Source organism: Myotis nattereri, assembly GCF_964212035.1.
Source record: "Myotis nattereri genome assembly, chromosome: 10".
Classification (NCBI taxonomy): Eukaryota; Metazoa; Chordata; class Mammalia; order Chiroptera; family Vespertilionidae; genus Myotis; species Myotis nattereri.
In genome coordinates this window covers 31,064,570-31,084,494 of record NC_138085.1, presented here as the reverse complement: position 1 = coordinate 31,084,494, position 19,925 = coordinate 31,064,570, and the positions used below count along the sequence as shown (strand labels likewise).

The 19,925-nt window shown below is 43.3% G+C and overlaps 1 protein-coding gene across 1 annotated transcript in view; it reads right to left on the bottom strand.

The window, feature by feature from the left end:
- Nucleotides 1-14,755, bottom strand: part of SUCLG1 (succinate-CoA ligase GDP/ADP-forming subunit alpha) — a 37,458-nt gene extending 22,703 nt beyond the window's left edge. The window contains exons 1-2 of the mRNA XM_081101320.1: nt 14,639-14,755; nt 4,165-4,268 (exon numbers count right to left, since the gene is read on the bottom strand). Of these exons, the coding sequence (XP_080957446.1) occupies nt 4,165-4,268; nt 14,639-14,696 (162 nt within the window). The 5' untranslated portion in view covers nt 14,697-14,755. The remainder of the gene's footprint in view (nt 1-4,164; nt 4,269-14,638) is intronic.
- Between the last annotated feature and the right edge of the window lie 5,170 nt (nt 14,756-19,925).

Sequence of the window (19,925 nt, the reverse complement as noted above, 5' to 3'; positions counted from 1 at the left end):
ACAGACTCCTTCTGGTCTGCAGTGACATAAACACACACACACACACACACACACACACACACACACACACACAAATGACAAGAATGGAAGTCAGGAAGAAAGGAAAAAATCTAATAAAAAATACAAAAAGTGAGAACATTTGCAAATTTTTACAGCAATATACTGCTGCGGTTTTTCTTGTATTTTGCAAAGGTGTTAATCTACATTAGAATGGCAAGGAAAAACAAACCGAAACTGGACTTTCATTCCTAATGTAGCGCTAAACAGCAGCAACATTTCCTGTTAGTAAGCTGATTTTCCTTAGTTTTCCCATTATCCTTAGCCAGTGCACAGTTAAGAACTGGAATAATTTTAGCAGCCATCTAAGTGAGTATAAGAAATTCCATTGGAAACCTGCACTGTTGGAATCCACTCTGAAATAAAAAAGAGCTAATAAGACAAAATGCAGATTTCCTATGAAGATAAGCTCTGTATTTCAGACCTCATCATTACCTATAATATTGGAATCTTAACCAAGAAATCTAACTAAAGGAGAAACAATGAAATCTAACAACCTTAGATTTCAATATTTGGGCAAACTATCACCTAATTAGAGACAGTTTCAAATAGTCCTTACACCATGGATAATGGTTCTTAAGAAAATAGGCCAGAGGTTAAATGTCATAAGATCATATAAAGTTTAGCAAACAGAAAAACAAAATTATATGTAATAAAAATATGTGGGGAATTGGGGTTAATCAAACATTTAGTTATATGCTAACAAAATTAATAATAATCAAAAAGAGACTGCATTTGACTTTCATTGGCAGGGTATGCAACCTAACATGTACTTCGATTCTTAGATGAGCACCAACTTTGTTTAGAATGTAGGAGTGATACTCATAAAATACATGGCTATCAGAATAAAAAAGTCAGTTTCACCTATAAAGAAAATTTCAAGGTTTTGTACGTGTTTCTTTTTGTTAGTAGTGGCTTTTTTTTTTTTTAAGATAGTAGAGAAAGAAAAAACAAAAGTCCACTGCAATTCATATTTTTGTGCCCAGTTATTTCAAAAACAAGTCAAAAAGCAAAGGGACAGTTTATATAAAACAACCTTCAAACCAAATTCTTTTTCTTAAAAAAAAAAAAAAAAAAAAGAACCATATAATTTTAAGTAATTTCTAAGTACTTTAAAAATAAAAGTTACAGAAATTTAATATTTAGGTGGCATCCTCTATCTAGATCAGGGGTTGCTAAACTATGGCCTGAGGACTTTGGCCTTAAATTAAGTTGTACTAACATACAACCATGCCCATTCACTGACAATTGTCTATGGTGGCTTTTGCTGTTACAATGCCATTGAGTGGTTGTAACAGAGCCAGCATGGCCCACCAAGCCTAACCCATTAACAACCTGGCCCTTTACAGAATAAGCCTGCCAACTCCTACTCTAGATTACCAAAATGCTGCAGCATGGGCATGACAATTTTTTTAATTACAGAAAAATCAATAGCATTTAAATTACAAAAAAAAAAATCATTATCTGCTCTTATCTTGTCATTTCTGCTTTAGTGATTGATAAAGGGATACTTTGAGTTAAGACACAATCATCTAATTGATTTGGTAGTATCCCCTCATTAAAGAAAAATCTGTGCATCTACTATGGTGCAACTACAAATTTGTACAAATGTTTTAAAGGGCAACTTAGCAGTAGCTGTTGAAATTTTTAATACATAAAAACTTTGACACCCATAACTACTTTTGAGAATATATTTTATAGACATACTAGTGGCCCGGTGCATGGATTCATGCACATTGAAAGGAAATTAATTAGAAGAAAGATTCATGCAGTAATTACGTTACTGCAAAAAATTACATGTCAAAATAGTATATAGAATATAATATTATAAAATTACAATACAAAATATTTTAATATCGCTATTTGCCCTTTCTCTATAATAGAAGTGTCAGAGATGAAAAAAAATTAGTAAAATGTATATGAAAATAATATATAGATTAATAAATAAACAATAACATGATATAAAAACAACAAAGACATGATAGAAAAATAACAAAAACATGATATAAAAACAACACTGATAAAAACAATGATTGATAAATTGATTAATAAACAACATGATATAATAACAAAGACATGATATAAAAACAACAAAAACATGATATAAAAACAACATTGATAAAAACAATGATAAATTGATTAAACTTATTATAATATCTCCCTGTACACCACATTAAGAGTAAAAACACTTTCACAGTGCTTGACTAATTTCCCCTGTGATGAAGTATTTACAACTTTTACTGTAACGTCACATACTCTTCAAACTCGAGAGAAAGCAACATATAACTGACCATGACCATGTCCGAAAAGAGGTTCAGGTAGGAATATTCCTACTCTAACTAGAGTTTGTCCTTATGATTTATTAATAGTCATCGCAAATGCTGGCATCACGGGAAATTGCCTTCGAATTATTTTAAATGGAAGGCCAGTGTCAGATGGGGACAAATCAATTCTTGGCATCAGAACAACCTCTCCTTCTGCAGATCCTGTTAATACTTCAGCTTTGATTATGTTAGGTCACAATCTTTTGATAATAAATCTAGTACCATTACAAAGACTCCATTTACCATTAAGATTTCTCAGTAGCATGATGATTGTACCTACTTTCAATTTTAATTTATGACATAGCATTCAAGAAGGAGTAATATTATTAAGAAATTCGATGGGAAATTTTTCCTTTTTGGCATCATCCGTTGAATCAATGGAATTATCACTCAAATAAGTGTGAAAATCCCTTTGAACATTTTCCATTTTCCATACATGGACTATTTGGATTTTGTATTCCACATGGCCCATGTACCATATTTGATTTTACAAATTGAAAAAGTTGAGGACACTGGTCTTCATCTGGAATTTCCGCCTTAGCTATACGGTCAATGTCATCTTCCATTCGTAATTTGGATTCGCTGTCTAATATCAATAGTATGTGAGAGTGAAGTGAGGTAGTCCGCGTTTCTGAAATTCGATGGCATGAATATTAGCTATTATTTTGCCAAATAAATCAAATTTACATATATCATTTAAAAGAGCATTCAGCTTAAAATTAAAAACCCTGGTACGTTGTGCCAATAGTTGGTCTTCAGATACATTCTGGCGTCACATGCAACTGGGCCAGCGAGAGCTTTATATGTATCACACATCCGCGAGTCAATATTTATTTTTAAATTGCCAGTGTGTGTCATATGTACCGGCCAGTTGGTCAGTCAGTCAAATGGTCAGATGGACGGTAGGTCACTTAGCTTTTTATATATAGAGATATTTGTAGGATCTATATTATACACTGTATAATGTGTTTTAAGATATGTATATATAATATTGTATGTATTGTAGAATAAGCTTTGTAGAATGCACATTATATAAATATACATATGAGCAAGAAAAATATCTGGAAGGACACATTCAACTTGTTAACAGAAGGAATTCCAGGAGAGAAGAATGATGGAAAGAGGGAAAGGAGATTCTTATGTTGCATTTTATTATGGAGTCATAGTGCAGATATATTTAAACTTATGCAAATTCTATAATGTAGGCAGGGGACAGGGAGAGAGAATAAATATAAAAGAATGAGAACAAATTAAAACGCTTCCAGCAATTCTTCCTGTTAGTCTCCTCCAAGACCATTGCACAGAGAGAGCATAAGATGGGAGAAGTCAATGTGCTGCTACCTCAGCCTGTCTCAGACCCAGGAGCCTCTCTGGGCTGGCACATTTCCCCACACTGATTACAGAGCTATGTTTCACTGCGTATTATTTTTGTACAAGACTTAAACACAAGCCGCCTACTTTACCTACTGCTTAATTAAGGAAATTGTGATCTGTCCTAGTGCTGGAGGAAAACCAGTAGTGTTACACTTGCTGGAGGAGAACATGTGGGTTTCCAACATAATATAATCCCAGGAGGAATTCTCAAGGAAAGTTTAAATATAATTTTCATCTTAAAGGCTGAGTATAACGAACTTCCTCCTAAGATACAACTCCACTGCTGTACTGTGTTCCTTTTCTGCAACAATCATGCATTATAACTTTTGTTGTATTAAAAACATAGAAAATCATGAAAAATGTTTTGCATCTATAGCATATATCTTTTTTAAAAAATCTTGAAACATACCTGCTTACCAGTGAAACCCTGACAAATAACCTTTGTATTTTTATCAACGTAGAGATGTTTCCGGGAAGCTACATAGGCACAATGCCGAATTCCATTCTGTTGCACTGAAAAGTAAAGCAAATATGATACATTACAATTTTTCCAAACTTCTGGATCATCAATTGAACTTGGTGACAAAAAAAAAAGACGCTGTTCTGTTTTCCAGAATACCCCTTTACTGAGAACCTCTATCTTACAGCTTTTTCTGAGCTGACAAAGAAAAGCTCAAGTTTATAACTTTCAATCCTCAAAAAGAAACAGGCTGAAAGACCAATGGCTCAAACTCAATCCAGGGACTGAAATCCAGGTGTCTCTCCCACTAATAATGTTTGCTGGACAGCCACATGTTTCCCCAGGGGACCCAACCCCGTGAAGCCCAAATTCTATAAACAGCAGGTGAGAGAACAGTAAAACTTTGTCAGAACTCTGTATCTCATTCCCCAATAATAATACTAACATTAAATATTAACATCAAATGCTAAGTCTTAGAATAAAACTTTTCTAAAATAGAATCCAATGTTAAGTCATAGAATTAAACATCTAAAATAATCCAGTTACTTCATTTAAATTCTTCAAATATAACACTCAAGACCTTACATATAAAAAAAATAGAGAAAATATAATAGGAAAAGTAGATGTGGGAGAAACATTTTTAAAAAGTTATTTTCAGCAACCTATCTATCTCAACAAAAACTGAGAAACCTATGTAGTTACTAAAGCCAACTCCCCATATTTCAAAAACCAACAGAAAGTAGAGATCAGATGAATTAAAATTGTGGGCTCCTTCTGACTACCTTTAAACCCCCATCAGAGCCCCAAACTACTGTGTCCGTGGCCCATCCATGGTCCTTTCAAAGTGCTTGGCTGTCCACCTATAACTGAGGTAGTCCAGAAAAGCTAGCTCCAGAAAAGCACATCTTATCACGCCAGGCTCCACGCCAGGCTTTTCGTCTTGAATCACTGCCTCATAGCTCTCCTAGATCTTCGGGCCGTAGGTTCCATAACTTATCTGCTTCTGGCCCTCTGAGCACCCCCTGGGTCATCTCAACTCACATGCTGAGCACAGCTTCTAATACTTTGAATTCTGGAGTCCCATCGACCTCCAGGGGAGAGACAGGCCCATGTCTCCCTACCAACGGGGAAGGAGTCTTCTGTGTGCACACAGACCTGCTGGATGACAAACAGCTGCATTCTTGAAGTAGATTATGCTGAGCAAAGGGCCATGAGGGAGCACTGAGGGTCAAGTCCTGGCATACTGGGCACAGCCAAGCAGCTGAACCCGGGCCAGTAGACTCTCCAACAGGAATCTGTGGCCTAAGAACCCACCCTAGCCAGTGCCGTCACTCAAGACCCACTCTGGTCCTTAGCTGCCAATTCTCCTAGCTGGATACCACAATCCTTATGAAAGAGCTGCACCCTTTCCTCCCCGGCTGCTATTCCTGGCAGAATCCGCTCCAGCAGCCCCCCAGCTCCCCATTCCCGGAATCTCCAATAAATAGTCCATCTATCTGGAATTTTCAGGCAGGAAAGTAGATTTGATTAACGAGCAAATGACAAAATCAGAATACCTGGAGCCCATCCTTGCTAAAAGGAAATGCTTGCTTTTTGAAGGTAAAGTCTTGTCCTCCACATGTTCTTATACCCACTCACTTAGGAAAGGAGACATCAGACAGTTAATGTCTTCTGCTACAGGGGAGGATAATGTTTGCCCCCTCTCATCCTGAGAAAAGACAGGTCTACCTCTGTACATAAACATGACCTCAATACCAGAACAACTAAGACTACTACCTTCTCTTACTCCACCTCCTACCCCGGACCTTCTAGATATACTCTATGGAGCTCAAGCTTCAGAACACCACATGGCTGGTGCTCCTAAAAACTGCTTTGAAAGTGTGAGGAATAGCAGCTCCCCTTCCAGTTTCCTAGCCCTTTGTTATTGCTCAGCCTGTGCAATGACCCTGCTATTCATTTATTTAATCAATATTTGGGAGAACCTATGCCAAGCCACAATGCTGAGTATCAAGAAATAAGTGCCGAGTAAGAGAATCTGGGCCAGGGGTGGGCAAACTTTTTGACTCGAGGGCCACAGTGGGTTCTTAAACTGGACCGGAGGGCCGGAACGAAAGCATGGATGGAGTGTTTGTGTGAACTAATATAAATTCAAAGTAAACATCATTACATAAAAGGGTACGGTCTTTTTTTTCAATAGTTTTATTCATTTCAAACGGGACGGATCCGGCCAGCGGGCCATAGTTTGCCCACGGCTGATCTGGGCCCTCAAAAAACCCACAATCCATCTGAACTGACATAAAGTGGGCCACAACCGCACAGTGTGAAAAGTACTGTTGTAGGCCTTGGGCAGTTGGGGTAAATCTCCTACCCCAAGTAAATCTGTGCGGGGAGAGTAGAAGTCAGGAGACGCAGGGATAGAGAGGGTAGGGTTAGGAATGGATTCCTCATTGGGGCTACCTCCAAATTGAGCCCTGGGCTGCCAGCAATTCATTCCTAAAATCTGACACTTGACCTCCCACTTTCTAAAAAAAAGTGGTTTGTGTTCCTGGCCATGGCTATAATCCCTCAGGAACTAAAAACTCTCTTCACCTCTGCCCTAGTCCTGGCCCATGTATGCCCTATGTTCTAAGGCATATAATAGATGCAAATATTAGTACCCTATGTTATGTGCCGGGTACTAGGGATTCAGGGCACCATGCCATCCAAACTGATACCTGCACCGTAGGGATAAACCAGTCACAAGAGGTCCTAGGTAAGGAATCACTGCTCTAGAATATGTAGATCAACTGAATGAGAAATGACAGCAATCAAAGTGGCCTCTGAACCCCAGAAAAAAACCTTGAGGTGCCCCAGCAGCCACAATGGTGATTCTACAATCACCATTAGGGTGTTCTACCCTAATGAAATTCTTAGTATACTAGATAACATATAATACTAATGCCACACACTGTATGAGGATGGGCGTGTAAATTTTGTTACTTTCTTTACTACATTATATCTAAGTAGAATTAATTTCTGTTTAAATTTATTTTTAGATTATTTCAAGTACCATCTAAATATTTTTAGAACTTCTCACTGTAAATCCCTGAGTGTAAGAACCATGTCTTATACACCATGGTAAGTGCAGGTGCACGGAAAATGTTTGAATTTTAGGACAAGAGGCAGGGTCTGCAAAAGAAACACTATATCAAGCAAAATGTCTTAAATTCCACCCCTTTCTGTGTGATTTGAAAAATATAAAGATTGGAGGTTTCCCTAAAATCTGTAGATTACACAGAAGTCCAGCCCTCAATACTACTAGCTGTCCTCAACACCGTATCAATCTAGTACAAATTCCATGCTAACCTTTTTCTTTTCTTTTTCTTTAACAAATGAAATCCAGGAGCAGTCATGTGATACTGAAGAAAAGAAAGAGCTCAGAGCAAAACATACCACAAGCAGAGTGAAGGCAATGACAGACCAGGAGAATGTTTTCATAACATGTTAACAGACAAGAAATTAACCTTAGCAACATGAAACACCAACAAGAAGAGACCAAAAGCCTGACAGAACAATGAATAAAGGCCACAAACAAGAAAGACAACTGAAGGCAGAAAAATGGTAAATCAAACATGAGGAGACACTGACTTTACTAATATTAAGAAAATGAGCATTTTTAACTAAACACCAGGGCGGCAGGAAGGCCTGAGGCTGGCCGCCAGGAAGAATTTCCCAGTGGTGAAGGCTGTAGCCGCCGCACCTTGGGCCCCCTCCAGGGAATGTGGCGGAGTCGCCTTCTCTTCAGGTTCTTACAAACTGGCCAGCCTAACCTTGGGACTGAGTCCCAGGAGCAGCTGAGAACACAGTCCCAGGAATCAGACTGAGTGTGTGCTCAGCTGCTCACCAGCCGTGTGATCTGGGGGAAGTCTTCTGATCTCCCTTCGCCTCAGAGGTCTTCCCATCTGTAAATGGAGTAACAGCTGCCCACGAGGATGCTGTGACGTTGATATGAGATGATGTCTATAACTGGGTAGCAAAATGACTGGTGTACTCCCAAAATTGGGTTCACATCCGATGTGAGCACAGATGTAAATCATCTTCTAAAGAGGCCATATATAATTCACATTTTAAAATAAGTCCAACCAGAATGTTTTATACATGTCTTCATGCATATTCTATGTTTGTATGTAAATATACTAATCCATGTCTATATATAACGTATATGTGCACACACGTAAACTTTTAACATATGAAGCATTTTAAAGGTGCAGCCACACTGTAAAATAATAATATGATGTACCTCATGTGCAATTTGGAAATTAAGTGAATTCATAATATGTAGAGCACATAACATAATGCCTAAGGAAGAGCAAATGCTATTTCACTATTAGCTATTTATTACCATTTTTATTACTAATGCAGAATGAGAAGACCAAACTGCTCTGAGGTGTTCATTGTGCCAGGTTATCTGCCAGGTACTAGGGATTCAGGGCAGAACAAGATGGATGGACTCAGGCCCTACCCACATGGAGTCTGTATAAAAGATAAACATTAAACTGAGAAACACAAAACTACAAAAGTGCAAAATGTAACAAAGGCGATGAAGGAAAGGCACTGAGAAATGGGAGAGAGATGTGCTCGCAACAGGGGTTGCAAATCTATACCAGTCAGCCACCAGCTGAGTCCTCTTCCACATAGAGAGCAACCACATCCTTTACAAGATGCTGTGGGATTAATGAAGCTACGGCCAAAGAGCACCTGCTCAGATTTGACTCAAACCACAGTACCATGTTCCTAACCATCACCTGAAACTCCGTTCATGAAAATACTCCTCCTTCAGCTCACCTCTCAAACTGTGTCCTTGTTACTCATTTATTCCTGTGCATACTCATGAATTTAACAAATGTACACTTATTAGGAATACTAGAAGCCCGATGCACGAAATTCGTGCAAGGGGCCTGGCCCTCACAGCCCTGGCTTCGTCCCTAAGATCATCCGGAAAAGCATCCGAGAGGACGTCATTCAGCTGTCCAATCTAATTAGCATATTATGCTTTTATTATTATACTAGAGGCCTGGTGCACAAAAATATGTGCACTCGGTGGGGGAGGGGGGTCCCTCAGCCCAGCCTATGCCCTCTTGCAGTCTGGGACCCCTTGGAGGATGTCCACCTACTGGCTTAGGCCCGCCCCCTGGGGGATCGGGCCCAAGCTGGCAGTCAGACATCCCTTTGGCAGCCCAGCAGCCCTTGGGGGACGTCCACTTGCCAGTGGGGAGCAGGCCTAAGCTGCAGTCGGACATCCTTAGCACTGCTGAGGAGGCAGGAGAGGCTCCCACCACCACCGCTGTATTGGCAGCTGTCAGCCTGGCTTGTGGCTGAGCAGAGCTCCCCCTGTGGGAGCGCACTGACAACCAGGGGGCAGCTCCTGCATTGAGCGTCTGCCTCCTGGTGGTCAGTGTGTGTCATAGTGACCAATCATTCCCAGTCATTCTGCTGTTAGGGTCAGTTTGCATATTACCCTTTTATTATATAGGATAGAGGCCTGATGCATAGGTGGGGGCCGGCTAGTTTTCCCTGAAGGGTGCCCCAGATCAGGGTGGGGGTCCCGCTGGGGTGCCTGGCCAGCCTGGGTGAGGGGCTGATGGGTGTTTGCAGGCTGGTCACACCCCCTTCAGGGTGCGGGTCCCCACTGGGGTGCCTAGCCAGCCTGGGTGAGGGGCTGATGGCTGTTTGCAGGCTGGTCAAGCACCCCCCTCAGTGGGGACCCTCACCCCATGGAGGTTTGGCCAGCCTGGGTGAGGGGCTGAGGGCCATTTTCAGGCTGGCCAAGTCCCCTGGCGACGGAAGTTCCCAGCCTCTCCTTTTCTTCTTCTTTTTTTTTTAATTCTGGGATTTATTTACCTTCTATAATTGAAACTTTGTAGCCTTGAGAGGAGCTCAGAGCTGGCCAGGGAGGGGCGGGGGAAGTCTCCTGCTCACTCCAGCTCCGTGGCCACGGCCAGCTGAAAGCAGGTATCTGGGGTTTATTTACCTTCTATAATTGAAACTTTGTTGCTTTGAGAGGAGCTCAGAGCCTGCCTCGGCAGGCAGGAAGCTTGGCTTCCTCCATCATTGGGGCAACCAAGCCTCCTGCTTGCTCCAGCTCCGTGGCTGCTGGCCACCATCTTGGTTGAGTTAATTTGCATATAGTTGCTCTGATTGGCTGGTGGGTGTGGCTTAAGGCATAGGGAAGGTATGGTCAATTTTCATGTTTGTCTTTTATTAGTGTAGATATTATGCTTATTTATTGCATATGTATTACATATGTATAATATATATTACAATACAGCTATCCTGCTCCCTATCCATAGAACAGGGGTGGGGAATGTCCAGCCTGTAGGCTGTATAAGGCCCATGAAATCATTTGGTCTGGCCCTGCCAAGGCATTAGGGGTGATTTAATTAAATGTTTGACCAAATATAGCAGACTAAGTTTTAAGGTGATAATTTTGTATGGCCTGCAAATGATTTTATAAATATCCAAATGGCCCCTGACATAAAAAATGTTCCCCACACCTGCCATAGAATCTTAAAACATAGCAGAGTAGCTCAGCTGCCACTTCTAAACCCCAAACAATCCACTATTCAAATTCAAAATTATATACTCATTTAATAGTTACTTACAAATCAAGCTTAGCTATAAGTACCTTATCTCATCAAATCTAAAACACCACTGCATTTTAAGAAGCATTACTAAGTACTAGAAATAAAAATGCTGCCAATTTATTATAAGAATCCATCCATGATAAAATACAACCCAATTTTTAAAATGTTATAATCTTAAAAAAATTAAAAATGTGGGTGTACAGCAATGAAATGCCTGTCTTTTGGCAACATGAAAGTGTTCCCCTATACTTACAGAAATTACTTTGCACATCCCCAATTATGTTTGTATGGAAGAACAAGCTTGATGTGAGAAAACTCAAATCAGTTTTTCATGGCTACATTGGTGCACTTACATCAAGGCCATCATGCAGGTTTGAAATAAAGAGTTGGTTTTTAGATGCAATAGCAACAGATACTAGAATCTGAAACATCACTGTTGAGGGTCTCCTTTCCCAACCGCACCTCTAAATGTGTCCCTGATTCCAAAACCAGGTCCATACAACTTGGTAAACACATGGGAAAGGCAGGGCAAAAATAAATAAATAAATACTTCACAAAAGGAGGCTTAGCCTGGCTGGTGTGGCTCAATTGGTTGGCGTGTCATCCAGTGCACAGAAAGGTCACAGGTTCAATTGATTTCTAGTCAGGGCACACACTCAGATTACAGGTTCCATTCCTGATCAGGTTGTTTGCAGGAAGCAACTGATTGGTGTTTCTCTCTCTCTCCCCCTCCCTCTCTCTCTCTTACAGTATCACAGAGCACAGCATGTATTAGTGGAAAGGACACTGCAGAGTTAAATGACTGGCATTCTAGTACCTTTCTGATACTGGCTAGGAAACATACTGGGTTTATTTCCTCATTTGCCAAACAAAGGTATGGAATTGTAAGGTTCACTTTCTCGCATTAAAACATCATAATTCTCAGGTTCAAAAATACTAGCTCATCTTCCCTATTTCTTATAAATGACCCACCTTATAGGAACTCCTGGGCTTAGGTTTAAAATGACGCTGATTGCTTTATACTTCTTGAAAAACTTTACTCAACTTCAAAGGTGCTTATAAAAACCTTAAACTTTCTGGAAAGCCTTCCTTATTTTTTGTTTTACTTTCTCTCCCACTTCAACTGAATTATCTCCCTTTTTTCAAAAGCTACAGAACTGGGTTTTTTCACTCAGGAATTTCTGAACATTCCAGGCTGCCCCCAACAGAACTCTGGAAGGCATCTACAAGTGTTTGGGGTTTCTTTCCTAACTCAAACCAAAATTGCAACACTTGTGACCTTCAGCACAAAATGTACCATCAATTAAAACTTCACTGAGGGAACGAAATTCCCTAGCATTTCTAGTCTTATTACTAACCTCAGAGCCTAGTTTGTGACTAACTTTTAAAAACAAAGTTTGCATGGTATTGTTATGGGTGCTGTTTTTCTAGTGGAAGCAAAAATGGGCTTAGAAACGTGGCCTGAGAAAGAGAAGATCTAGGGGACTTAGAGATTTCATACATTAAATATTGTCGTCTGTAACGCCTCTAGTATAGGAGGTAATTTGGTTTAAGTATTTTTTGTTGTTGTTTTTATTTTATTAATTTCAGAGAGCACACCCCCTACTGTGGATGGAGCCCTCAACAGGGATATGTGCCCTGTCAGGGAATCAAACAGGTGACCACTTGGTGCATGGGTCAATGCTCAACACTGAGCCACACCAGACAGGCAGAGATAATTTGGTTTAGATCTCAGACCCTTAATTAACAGGTTGATCACATGACGAGGGTTAACTGAAGACCACTCCAGCAACAGAAAGCTAAACTAGATGATCTCTTAAGGCCTCATGGTCCTTCGAGTCTAGGAAAAAAGAACTTTCAGTTCTGTGAGAGGATTGCTAACTGTTGCTAAGGGTGGATTAAGGATCCTGATCTTTTTTAGACATCCTTCCTTTCTCCTCTAGACTCTCCTCCTGCTAAAGCAGGCTAGAATTTTTTAGACACTCAGAGGAGCAAAGACCCCAGGAGATAAAGACATAGGTATAACTAATTCCTTTTTTCCTTCTGCCTACACTTTCAACTGGCCTTTAAATTATACCATAAGAATCTCCAGAAAACTTTCCCAAAGAAACCCAATCTTTTCCTACTTGCCAATGTTATGTCAGACCTTTGTCCTCAAGTGATCTGGGAACTAAGTGTAGCTATTGCACACACATCCATCCCTATGCACTTTGAAAATGTAATCTTCTCAAAAAAATGAATCGTCTCATCCGATATTCGGTACAAACAGAATTAGAAGCAAAGCCCAGGAAGATAGGACAGTACCTTACTTAATGCTGTTTCAGCCTAGGTGCTTTATATAAACTGGTTTATTTATCCCGAACAATGACCCCAGATCATCCTGTATGTCACCATTTCTAGGATGCACCTTTCTAACATGTCTGAAATCAGGATGCATACGACAGCTGATGGTGTGTCACAGTTTTAATCAGTGATCATTTTCCACTGTTAATGGTAGACAAAACAACGGTGCATCTTACAAATGATGATGTCTCAGGTTTGCTAAAATATGTTATTATTTTCATGGGATTTGAAACAGAAATTGAAAAACAGATTTAGAAGTGCCCGGGGTTATTACACAGACTGTAAGGGACCAGCCAGACTTCAAACCTTGATGTGGCTGATTCCAAAGTCTCTTCCTACACAATCTCCCTAAAAACACAGAGACTTTGAACACGGCCAGAATTTCCTACAGTCAGCGCCGCTCAAAGGCTGGGAACCTTGGCTGCTACGTTTTCAGAAACTGAGGGTTCACACCGCCTCGCGCGGACAGTGCAAATAAGCTGGTTAAGGTCCCAGCCAGCCCTAAGCTTCTAGAAGTCTTCGGGGCTATGCTGCCTCTGCGTGCAGAACCCACCTCTTTGCCGAGCCTGCATTCTACATTAAGGACAATCAGACATGTAGGTCCCTTCTGTGCCAGGGACAGCCTTAGCCCCCAGTTTCCTAAGACATACTGCCCCGACCTCTAAACATGCCGCTCACCCTCCCACCTCCTCATTCGGGACCACCCCGCTCCTCACTCCTCAACAGGCCAATCTGGATGCCGACCCCATCCTGCCACTCATCACCGCGGGCGGGGCAAGAGCAAGCCCCCAGGTCTGCCAGGCTCCCAGACCCGAGTCCTGGCGCAGCCACGCTAGTGCTCCCCCGCCAGCAGCCTAAGTCCTGCCTCCGCCCCACACATCCAGCAAGTTCCCTGCACCCAGAGGGTCCCCGCCTCCGCCCCACACATCCAGCAAGTTCCCTGCACCCAGAGGGTCCCCGCCTCCGCCCACACATCCAGCAAGTTCCCTGCACCCCACAGGGTCCCTGCTTCTACCCAACATATCCAGCAAGTTCCCTGCACCACACAGGGTCCCTGCACCCCAGAGGGTCCCTGCCTCCGCCCACACATCTAACAAGGTTCCCTGCACCCACAAGGTCCCTGTCTCCGCCCCACACATCTAACAAGGTTCCCTGCACCCCACAGGGTCCCTGCTTCTACCCCACATATCCAGCAAGGTTCCCTGCACCCCAAAGGGTCCCTGCCTCCGCCCACATATCCAGCAAGGTTCCCTGCACCCCAAAGGGTCCCTGCTTCCGCCCACATATCCAGCAAGGTTCCCTGCACCCCACAGGGTCCCCGACGTGCGGCCGGACTCTCGCGGCTCCCGGGCCCTGGCCGAGTCCGGCCCCGGAGGGCCCGGAGCGGTCTGCAGGACGACACGGGCCGCCGGGCCAGGAGCTCGCGGGGCTGGAGGAGAAAGTCCCGCCGGACTCACAGAGGAAGGATCGCGACAGGAGGCGGGCGGCGGCGAGCCCACTGCTACCGGAGGCCATGGTCGCGGCGGCAGCGGCGGCGGCGCGGCTGCGGTCACCACCAATGACACTCGCAGGCCCCCGGGACCTGTCAGAGGCCGCGGCCTGGGCGGGAGGGGTGGCCAGAGCGGGTGCCTGAATGGATTCCCCCGGCAAGACCTCTTCACCGAACACTGGAGGAGAAAAAAATAAGTGTCTTAACAGAGAAGTGAACAATAACTTGGCTCTCCTCTTGAAATGTGGGTTTGAGTCAACATTAATTACTACGGCAGTTTAGGTAAAACCCTACGTGAGGCTGGTCGGCGCGTGGCATTGTGGGGAATGTAGTCTTTTGAGAGCGGCGACTCTTTTGTAGTTTAAGCGGGACAGGTGGGAAGGAAACCACACTCCGGAGATGAGGTGGCGAAAGGAGTAAGGACAGGGTGAGGCGGGGTGCGAAGAGCAGTGCAGAACTTCCCGCGGCCCTGGGCCAGTCGGCACCTCCCATTCCTCGTCTGGCACATGGAGAGGATAACGCTCCACCCCGCCTTGCGAGGATCCGGTGGTAACAAGCTGGTGTCCAGGGAGGGTAAGGACAAGAAAGACCGAAAGCTCCTTTCCCGACACTTAATTTCTTGGCAAGTGGATCTTTTGGTAAAACAAGCTGTCATGCATACAGCCCCGGACTAGCCCTAAGTGAATGAGCGCCTGGGGATCCTGAGGACTGAAGTTACAGTTCAAATGTGGCCTCTCCAGCTTTGCACCCACCCGTGGATCACTCCTCGGTGAGAGCTTTCGGGGGAACCTCGGAGAGGCCAGAGTCCAAGGGTAAACAAGAGGTGAAGTCATCCACCCCCTGCCTCCAGTTGTGCCCCTGAGGTTGCTTGTTATCATCCATGAGATTATAATCCTGATTCACCTAAATAGTTATAATCTGCACTGAGCTGTGATGTCTGCGTGGGATTACACACGCTGATTGCCCAATATGTCCTCTAGGGTACCGGGATCGTCGTCATTCCCAGGTTGGGTTTGGCTGCACACAAAATCCCTCCCTCATCTACAGGATCATGTCCTTGTGATCATTTAAATCCCGTCAGTGGTTTCCAAGTAGGCCCAGTATGATTTATTTTAAATAGCAAAGTGTTTCACATGATCATAGTTATGTTTTCAGTTTCACTTAATTGGTAAAAATGAATGATGACAAAAAGTTTACTTTTGGTATGATTTTAATGAATTCTTTCCGTAAGGACAGGGATTTTCGTTTCTTTTGTATACTAATGTCTCCCCAACCCCTAGAACACTGCTTGGCACAGAGGGAGAACCTATTTGTTGAATTGAACTGAATTGATTTATAGGAGAGATAGCATATACATTTGTTTACTGAATCCACACACAATGGTTGATGATATTTCAGTCCCTCATAACTACACCTCCACTGCAATTGCATAGATCATTGGTGACAGACTATTGCACTAGACCAGGGGTGGGCAAACTTTTTGACTCGAGGGCCTCAATGGGTTCTTAAACTGGACCGGAGGGCCGCAACAAAAGCATGGATGGAGTGTTTGTGTGAACTAATATAAATTCAAAGTAAACATCATTACATAAAAGGGTACGGCCTTTTTTTTTTTTTAGTTTTATTCATTTCAAACGGGCCGGATCCGGCCTGCGGGCCATAGTTTGCCCATGGCTGCTCTAGTTAGTAGAAAGCTCCCTTCCCCTGTCCCCTTCAAACAAACCTTTTTTGAACTCTTCATAACTTTTTCTCTAAGTGTGTTTTATAGGCCTGGGAAAAATACTGATAAGACACCTCCCTAGGACAGTGGTCGGCAAACTCATTAATCAACAGTACAATGATTGAAATTTCTTTTGAGAGCCAAATTTCTTAAACTTAAACTATATAGGGAGGTACATTGTTATTAACTTAATTAGGGTACTCCTACGGCTTAGGAAGAGCCACACTCAAGGGGCCAAAGAGCCACATGTGTCTCGCGAGCCGCAGTTTGCCAACCACGGCCCTAGGACATCTGCCTGGACTCCTAAAAACCTAACAAACTTTACAAGACAACCCCGCTGATATCTGTTCAAATTCAACACTTCCTGGTTGCTTAGCAACAGCCAAGGCTTAAAAGGGGAAGCTGCCGTTTGTCTTCTTGCCTTGTATTGGTTAGCAATACTTGGTCCCTTCCCTTCGTGGAAAGTCAAATAAACTTCCTCTCTGCATCTCTTCTTTTAGTTTGAATTCTTTCACAGCCCTCCTCACCAGCCAAACCCTAATGCATGGCAGGGTGTAGTCTTAAAGTTTTTACTGATGTAGTAACCCGGTGTGAAATAGGACATTTTCCTTTGTCTCAGAACCTTGGTGAAAGCCCCAACACTGAGGGCACGGGCCACACGTACCTGCACATTCTCAGGAGGGCAGTCTAGAAGCCATCTATCAGATTTCGATAAGAGGTGTCCCAACTTATTTCCGGATTCTCAGTCCCAGCAGCTCAAATAAGCAAAAGACTGAAATTCATTGAGTGAGGGAATTTTTCTGAGTCATGCGTTCTCAGCTTAATGATCTCCTTTCCTCCCACTCTGACAAGTTGGTGAGAAAAGGCTCCTGGCCAAAAGATGGGCATTAAATCCCAGGCTAGCCCCCTGCTGAACTGCAGGAATCCACGAGGCCGTCTCAGCATCTTAGAGTAAATCTGGTCAAAGAATGTTCAGGAAAACTTGAGTTTGGATGGAAGACTTCATCTAGAGACTGAGGCCTGCTTCCTGCCTGGAGAACACAAGGCTGGCTGGAGCAGCTCTGATTGACAGGCAGGTCAGTGTTTGGTGTGGCAAGATGTATACTGTTCCCATGGGTGAAGTGGATGCCAGGGAGGAAAGCTGAGCTTCCCCCGAAGAGGAGCACCTGCTGGGGAAGGATCTCTGGCATAAAAGACCGTGGGAAACTGGCTGGGTGGCTCAGTTGGTTAGAGCATCCTCCCGACACGCCAACGTTGCAGGTCCCTGGTCAGGGCACATACAAGAGCATCTGCCCCTGGTGGTCAGTGCGCATCATGGTGACCAGTTGTTCTGCCATTAGGGTCAATTTGCATATTACCCTTTTATTATATAGGACTAGAGGCCCGGTGCATGAAACAAGATCTCTCTCTCTCTCTCTCTCTCTCTCTCTCTCTCTCTCACCCTCTTTCTCCAATAAATAAATAAATAAAAATTAAAAACTTATGGAAAACCACGCAGGTGCAGAGGGAGAGGAGGGAGTTATGAGAGGTCAGCCAAAGAGCATGTGACTCACAGCAGGATACTGTGTAGGTAGAGTTCCCTAGGCAGGGGAGAGAGAGGACAGCTGCTGAAAATTCCACGGAGAGCCGGACTCCACAGTGTATGGACCATCAGGAGGGAACCACAAATAACACCACCTAACAGATTCTATCCAAACCTCCTCCTGCCCCTGCAGGAGTCAAGAGCAAGGGAGTGAAGGGGAAGTAGGAGAAGAAAACAGAGCTTGACTCCTTCCCAGCTGCAGGTTGGGGAGCCACAGATTAGACCAGTGATGGCGAACCTATGACACACGTGTCAGAGGTGACACGCGAACTCATTTTTTTTTGGTTGACTTTTCTTTGTTAAATGGCATTTAAATATATAAAATAAATATCAAAACTATAAATCTTTGTCTTACTATGGTTGCAAATATCAAAAAATTTCTATATGTGACACGGCACCAGAGTTAGGTTAGGGTTTTCAAAATGCTGACACACCGAGCTCAAAAGGTTCGCCATCACTGGATTAGAACAAACCTGGGAGGGGGGAGGAGCTTTGAATTCGGTATAAGATTTACGTTTTAAATTAGATTGAATGGGACTTATAATTATTAATTTTAAAGTAGTTTATGTATTCCCATGGGTCAAAGTTCAAAAGGTACAAAAAATGTATATTGTGAGAAATCTTCCCTCCACCTGTCTCCCCACCACCTGGCTCTGCCCAAGAGAAATGAGTATTATCCAATTCCTTGTGAATCATTCCAGAGCTATTTTGTGCATATACAGTCACATACAGGCATACACATATATCCATCCCCTCCCCACCCCCACTCCATCACCCTTCTGTGTTGCTGCTAATGTGGGAGGAATCGGGACCAATTAGGGTTTGTGATCAGGGCAGGGCAGGGTATGGAGATTAACAGGGTGACTAGTGTTCGAGGTGGCAGCCCTGGGGCAGTGTATTTTTCTGTTTGAGTTAACTTGAACCTGATCTCTACTCTTTGCAGCCAAGAATCTTGATGGGAGGTCTGAGTTCAGTAATGAGGTTCAATTTGTTGGAGCAAAGTCTCTGATTGTTTTTGAGGAAATAAATCATTCAGCTGTAGTCACTGATGTGTGTAAGGCAATCAGATCAGAAAGGAGAAGCATGTGACCAAGACATTGGTGGTGTTTCCACCGTCTACTTTCATCAGAGTTCTGTCTAAATTCCTGGAGTAATGCTGGGGTAGATGGAAAGGGCATTTGATTTCCCGGCCATGCTGGCATCCCCTGATGTGTACATCCTTCCATCTAGTCCTCCGCTGCTGGCCCAGGGCACCCCTGCATCATCCCTTCCTCCTACTTGCATGGTCCGTTTTAGTCAGGCTCTGTCCGCTATCTCTGGGCTCTTCTCAGTACGTACATGAGAACCATTTAGCCCCTCCTGTGCTAGGTTGGGCCACAGGATACATCCTCCCTTGCCTAGACATACTTAGCTGGACCTTGCCATCAGCTAGCTCATTCTCTTGCTCCCCTTCTACCTCCCACCTCGCCAGACAAAGCAAGAAGGCAGGAGGCCCTCTGTCTGCAAGCCAGGAAGAGTGCTCACCAGGAACCACACTGGCACCCTGATATTAGACTTCCCGGACTCCAGAATTGTGAGGAAATTCACTCCTGTTCTTTAAGCTGCTTGGTCTGTGATGGCACCTTGTGCTGGCAGGCTGAGCAGACTAATACAGGCAGCAAAGTGGGTGAGATTAACGGTGACCATTTGCAACATTGGTCAGCACCATAAAATGAGCACCAGAGGCAGAGTCACAATTATGAAACAATAGAGAATATTAGGGGTACAGTGCACCCCTGATCCTTATGTTTACTGCGAAACTCCGCAGTACCTCTGTATCAGTTCTCTATTGCTGCAGAACAAACTACCAAACGCTTACCTGCTTCTAAATCTTCCTAGTGATTCTTTGGCTACTCACCTCCCTCCACCTCCAGGTTGGGGGAGGGGAGGATAACACCGAAGCTCCACTGGCTT